The sequence below is a fragment of the Bactrocera oleae genome, chromosome 6, assembly GCF_042242935.1.
Source record: "Bactrocera oleae isolate idBacOlea1 chromosome 6, idBacOlea1, whole genome shotgun sequence".
NCBI lineage: Eukaryota > Metazoa > Arthropoda > Insecta > Diptera > Tephritidae > Bactrocera > Bactrocera oleae.
The window spans coordinates 3,059,843-3,067,114 of record NC_091540.1 but is presented as its reverse complement, the minus strand read 5'-3'; the positions used below and the strand labels follow the sequence as shown (position 1 = coordinate 3,067,114).

The 7,272-nt window shown below is 35.9% G+C and overlaps 1 protein-coding gene across 1 annotated transcript; it reads right to left on the bottom strand.

The window, feature by feature from the left end:
• Positions 1-297: 297 nt before the first annotated feature.
• On the bottom strand, positions 298-7,148 carry LOC138857718 (uncharacterized). Its single transcript, XM_070111356.1, has 3 exons — positions 6,912-7,148; positions 372-1,510; positions 298-308 (listed from the first exon to the last, which is right to left on the bottom strand). Exons 2-3 carry the CDS (start codon positions 1,489-1,491, stop codon positions 298-300), a joined length of 1,131 nt encoding a protein of 376 aa, XP_069967457.1. The 5' UTR covers positions 1,492-1,510; positions 6,912-7,148.
• Between the last annotated feature and the right edge of the window lie 124 nt (positions 7,149-7,272).

The window sequence follows — 7,272 nt, the reverse complement described above, 5'->3', positions numbered from 1 at the left end:
ACGATTGTATTCTTTTTTTTTTGTTTTGGAAAAAAATTTATTAAATTACGGTTTGATGAAGTTTGATCGACGAATTTTGAAAGCTTATATTACGAAAGCAATATCATTTTGATCAAAGTTTTCAGAATTTTTTAATTTTAATTTTTTGCATTATGAAAAGATTTTTTTATGATATTTGAAAAGATATTACTCATATGTTGAAAATAAAATCCTCACTTATAAGATTAGATATTTGAAAATAAATAAAATGAATTCAACACATTTTTAAAATAATATTTTAACAGTTGCTAGAATATATTACAGAAATTCTAAAACAATAAAAGATATTAAGTTTCAACCTTAATAAATAGAAAATTGTTTAATGGACTCACCATTTTGCGCTGCAGTCAAGCATTTAGCCGCCATTTCCTCGCTCAACTCTTCAGCCGGATTGATTTTATCGTCAACATTGCCACCATTCAAGTTCATCACCGTCAACTCTATTGGCAGCGACATTTGTTGCAACATATCATTGACACTCACACCCGAGTTCAACGAGAAGGAATAGATGCTTTCATTCGGCACACCAGCAGCATTACCGTTGACTTGCTGCTCGTAGCCATTCGGCACACCACCACCAACGGCAGCACCATAAATCGAACTTGTTTGCGAATCGAAACTACGATTGTGTTCACGTCGCTTCTCCGGTGTAGCATAGAGCGCTTCCACTTTCTCCGTCGAAACTTTCGCAAGCTTTTGCTTCGTCGGTGTTGATGTGCTCATATAAACCGGCGGACCGGAACTTTCACTATCGAACGAAGTATTCAAAGCGCCATAGCATGACGTGGTCATTATATCGGGTTGCTGATAGATGTGTGAGCGCTGCACCAAATGCACCGGCTCCGAAGTGGTGCTTTGCCAATATTCTTCACTATTTTGACTTGTGTAACTCATGTCGAGCGTTGTATCGGCCGTCTCATTTTTGCTAACGCTCAATTCATCAAAATATTCCATATCGTAGAGACGCGTCTCATCGATCATAGTTATGCCATCATCATCATCATCCACCGCTTGTATTAACAGCGAATTCAACGCTCCATCGTTATGGTTGGGATTATCACCAGCGGTGGTCAATTGCTTAAAACACTCATCAACATCTTTCAACATTTCCAGTGTTTGCGGTACTGAAGTGGAGTGCAATGAATCAGAATCGTTCTCTTCAATGCACGATAGATGGCGCGTACGAAAGCCATAGATAATGCCAGATTGTAGTATTGGTATAGCGTTGGTGGTTGCTGCTGGTGTTATCGGTTGTTGTTGTTGATAAGCTATTGGTTTTTGACCGTATTGTTGTTGCGTAGCATATTGCAATTCATTGTAGATGTGATAGGAGACATCTGATTCGCAGGATTGGGTCATAATATCCGATGTGAAGGAACTATTTAAGTCGATATGATCCACACAATCACTGCCAGCATGCTGCGTCGACTGAGCGTCAATAATGGAGAACATGACTTGTGGATGAACCGAACTGGAAAGAAAGGATTTAGGAGAAAATTGTTGATAATATAATATTTATGAGGAATTTTTGTGTTTTGAAAAAACAGTTTTTATTTGAAATTGAGACTTCTAAAGATTTGCTTTGAACTCCAATGTCTCATTGCATTTCCTGTCAATCTCCGAACATATTGTTCAGACCGAACCACTATAGGTTATAGCTGCCATAAAAATTGACCAATCCAAATGGTAGCTTGCATTTCATTGTATAAAAAATGCAGCCGTAAAGGACATTATAGCTTCGGTACAGTTTTTTTATTTTATTGCCAAAAAGTGCAATTTAAATGAGGTTATGTATGTCTACTGTTTACCTTTTAACAATTAAACGCTTTTTTGGAATTATCTAGCAGAGAATTTTCTATAAAAATTACGTAGCAATCCTGTGTCGCCCGTTTAAAAATTAAATGCCTTTCTTTTGTACTTCTATACTTTTTTTCTGCTTAATAATCGGTTCAAGTACTAACCATTACTATCTAAGAATGACGCAAGTGATTTTTAAATCCACCATTCATGTTTTAGTTTCATGATTTATCACTTTATAAATGACAAAAGTACAATTGTCAACCGATGTGAGATCAATGAACTCAAAATTATTAAAGGTGTACATATGTATTTTCATAGATATCGCAATCTGCAGACAATTTCGTATTAACTAAGCCTCTTTGTTGTACTAGCTTTGCATTTTTACATTTATCAAAACATTAATCTTGCTAAAAGTGCATTGCAATGGGGGGTCCTTGCACTCGCCTTAAGTTAGTTTCTATGTAGATACTGCAGTGCGTGTAATTAAAAATATATTTTCAACACGTTACAGTAGTAAAGCTAAATTTTTTTCTTGCTACAAGAATTTAAGTGCTAAACAAATACAACAAATAGCTTTTCGGCATAAATCCTCAAGTTCACACCAACTTAAAGATAAATAACATAAAATATAACGAAAAGTAACAACATGGGCATACATACATACATATAAGTATACATATCATAGAATAGCCGATATGTGATACCTTATAAATATTGAGGGTAACAAAATGCGGAGACAACAAGCAATACTCATGCTGTGTTGTCAGTGGAAGGAGTGCATACACATTCAAATCATTACCACACAAACAAAACAGACACAGCTCCCCCAATACAAGTGTGTGGCTAACAACAAGAAAAAGCCCAACTCCCCATACATATTGTAAAGCCAAAGCGCAGGAATTGCATGCGCCTGCAGCCGCCGAGCTGGCAAATGCGTAATGAAATAAGAATTTCTATGACGGAAGTCTTCCTTTTCAAATGACAACAAGCAGCCAGCCAAGCTACACGCGCAGCTGCTGTGGCTTCCGCGGAAATACATGCATATGTGGACAACAGGCAGTAAATGTGTAAATCTGTATTTCTAACCCCCTGCAACGCAGCGACGTTGACGCTACAAAATGATGCTGATGTTGCTGTTGCTGGCAACGCTGGTAATAGACACAATTCCTTCTTCATTATAGTTTTTCCTGTTACCCGCAAGTTGTCATTTTTCAAGGAGCGCACGCGTGTCGCTACACTACAACCATATTACATATGTACCACACATCTTCTGGCAATGTCATTGCACTGTTGGCGGTGTATTTAGTGTTTAGTTGTCTGCCGCGCACCCGCTTTGCCAACACGTCAGTTTAGGTTGCGTTTGCGCAAGCCTATAACGGAATAGCTGTATTCTAATGCTCCCAATGCATTGGGGCGATAGTGATGCGCTTTCCAATAACGTACGTGGTGGAGATATTTTTAGAGACTAGATCGCTCTGCTTGTCTTGAGTGCCGTTGTTGTCGCTTGCAGCGTTGCTGGAGGCGCTGGGTGCAGTCATGCTGCTGCATTTGAAGACTTTTGTACGGCATACACATACGCGAATGTTATAAATAAACAACGGCAAAATGTTAATAGAGAAAATACAATCGAAAAGGCACGTTCCTTAAGAAATACATAAAAATTGTATAAACTTACAGGAATTTTCGAGTTTTCTACACTGTGCGAAATAGAGGATAATGTTGTGAAACGAAAAAGTACAAACCAGGTGGTTATCTCATATTGCTTATTTTGTTTTAGGTACAGCAAATTTTGAATAATGCAATAATGAAGAAACAGAATGAGAATAGAAAGAGAACAAAAACAATATATTGTTTTAAAAATATTTTCAAGTACGTTTTTAAATTAAATTACCATTGCTAGGTTTTTGCTACGTTACAACACTAAACTTCCTTTTGCTTGCGTGTAAGACTACGTTCACGCACGACAGCTTTTGTGTATGAAATTCGAAAATGTTATGATCGAAAATTAGAATTTTAACATATATTTTTTATATGTTATATGCAAATATGTATAAAACAAGAAAAACTGTTAACGTCGGTTGCACCGTAGCTAGAGCACCCTGCACAAATAAAAAAAATTTCATGCAAGAATAAATCATAAAGTAGTCCGATCTAAAAAATTTCTTTGGATATTGCCTTGGAGAAAAATCTATCTCGAATTTCGTGAAGATAGCTTGTCAAATAAAAAGGCTTTTCATACCGGAACTTAGTTTTTAACGTTCGGCTTGTATGACAGCTATAGGTATGCTATAGCGTTCCGATCTAAACAATTTCTTTGCATATCATACCGTTGTTTTATACAACAATCTATGCCAAATTTCGTAAAAATAACTTTTCAAATAATAAAGTTTTTCATACAAGAACTTGATTACGATAGTTTAGTTTGTGTGGCGGCTATATGCTATAGTGGTCCGATATTGACTGTTCCGACAAATGAGCAGCCTCTTGGGGAGAAAAGAACGTATGAAAAATTTCGGATCGATATCTCAAAACCGAGGGACTAGTTGGTGTATATACAGAAGGACAGACGGACAGGGCTAAATCGACTCTTCATGCTGATCATGCATAGATATATATATTCTATAGGGATTCCCATGTTTCTTTCTGGGCCTTAGAAACTTCATTAAAAACGTAATATATCCTGTCCAGGGTATAATTAGCACACAAAAACTTGCAGAAAATTGTGAGACTTGACTCGCCGGGCTCGTGTCGTCCGTATGATTGCAATGGGCAACGCCAAAAGACAAAAGATAATTTCCCGATAATTGACAACAGAAGTCATGTGTAAACGTGTTCTAAATAAAGCTGTGCAATGAAGTTCTTGAAAGAGATAATATTTTTTCAACAAGGACTTGATAATAACGAAATTTTCAATTTAAATTTTTCCTTTAAATTTTAATTGCCAATGTTTCTTTCTATTCGCTTCGCTATATCGTTAAGGTTTATCGATTTGATTTTTGGAAATTTCTCACAGTGCACCTTATTTTCCCAGTTGCAAAATAAACAACACACACATACCCATTAACGCACACAAAAGAAAATAAACACAAATTTCTACGTCAACCGCCCAACCGTTCGAGTGTTTTCCCTACATGAAAATGCCTCTGCGCTGCGGAAAACACTGCCACGATCTAGCAATACATATAGGTATATGCATGTATATACTACGACAGTTGTCAGCCAGTTGGAATTGGAGTTGCCGAAAATAGAGCGGCGCGTGCAAAGATAGGCAATCGTTGAGTGATAGCGATGCGCGGCCAACAGCCAGACGGGGCCAAAATAGCAACAACAATAACAGCGGCATTTGTTGTGTTGGTAGCGGTAGTTAGACAATGCAACGACACACAGGACCCCAGCGAACAATGCATAAAATAGTGTAACTAAAACAACAACAAAACACACTGACTTCGCGCATTGAACTACTTTCGACTTGATGTTGTTGTTGGTTTGGCTTTTGTTTTTGTGTTACCACTGCGCATCACATTTATTTTTTGTGTCATTCTTATGCACATTTTCTTGTTGTTGCTTTTGGCGGCTGACAGTGGCGGTGCAATGCTAACGGGAAATTTGGTGGCTGAGCTCCAGCCCAGTCGTGTAGCTGGGGAGGAGTAACAGTTGCTGCGATAGATAATTTTTCTTGCTGCTGATGGCGTTGAACTTGATCGGTTACATACTTGGAAAATGTGTGAAAGTGAATGAGTGAGGAAGCGCACGAGCGCATACACTTACATACACACACATGCACGTACGTACTTCAATGTACGTATGTATATTGTAATGTGTTATTAAGTGAGTGGGAAGGCGGAAATCTAATAGCCTGCGGAAACGAATTAGGAAAAGTGAGAATGAAATTGAATGATAAGATTTGTACTTGACGATGAGGAAGTTTTAAAGCCTTGGCTCAGGCAAAATACAGTTTGTAAAATGTGAAATAGTTGTATTCTGTGAGGTAGGCATATGAAAATGGGTTGCTCCAGCATTTTAACCAGAAGTCAGAAATGCATAATGCGAATACTGAGCATCAATCAAGTATTTGTATTTTTAGGAGCGACTCCCTCGTTTGAGAAGAGTTTTTGGGTATCAGTACGGATTTATGAATACATAAAAGCTGATTTTCTGAAAATAAGAAAAAATGTTAACTTCAGCAATTACATTTCTTATAGTATAAAAGGGTATAAAAAGATCTTTTTCTTGATTCTTATCGATCAGTTTGTATGGCAGATATGTATTCCAATATAATCGGATATTATAGCGCTGCCTCGGACAATAATCCATGTTAAATTTTGTGAAGATATCTTGTTAAAAAAATGTTTTCCATACAAGGACTTGAGGTCGATCGGTCAGTTTGTATGGCAGCTATGTGCTATAGTGGTACAATATTGACGATTCCAACAACTTCCTGAGAAGAAAAGGGCGTGTGTAAAATTTCAGTTCGGAATCACAAAGACTGTCGCGCATATACAGACAGACGAAGAACCGGACATGGCTAAGTCGGCACAACTCGTCACGCTGATCATTTATACTTATATTTGCTATATACTGTCATAAATTGAGATATAAGTAAAATTGATTATAAAATCGTAATCATCTCTGGCAAGGTAAAACCCTTTATGAAATTCGGTTCGTGTTATGTTCGTATGTGACTTAAAAACTTTTAGAATCCTCTCTTGCTATGATAATATCAAGTGAGTAGCTCGATGGAAATTAATTATCATTGATATAAGCCCAAAAATGTTATTATATGAACAATCTCGGCTCTAAGTGGTGAAGACTGCCGTTTGCTTCCTTCATTCTCTCTTCTAATATATATCCCTCTCTCTCTCTATGATTTAAAAATTTCTCGAATTCTTTGAGGGAAAAATTTTGATGGAGACTGTCATTTACTTCCTTCATTCTCTCCGCTAAACTATTTATCTTTATCTCTCTCTATTATTTATAAATTTCTCTTTTCTATAATAATTAATAATTTAATATTTTGACATTTGTATATATATAGTTTTTTTTGAAGTTCTTAACAATTATGTTGGACTTACCTCAGCGAACTTTAAAATGTTATTTTTAATATAATTCCTCCAGTTTTATACGTCGCTTGGTTGCTGATTTTATTTTAAAAATAGTTAAAATTAAAACTTAACGCTTCTATTATATTAAGTCAAATAAAATAAATTAAGTTCAAACACATTTGGCACAGTATATCTTTGGTATTTAGATAAATGCATGGAACAGTAAGGAATTATTTAAGTATTTATGCACATTATTAGGAACCTTCAGACACACATATAAAATATAATTATTTTTTAATTTGTTTAATTATATTTATTTTTTATTTTTATTTTTGTTAATTTTTTTTATATCAATTAATTTTTTTTTTATTATAATCTTTTTTCTACAAGT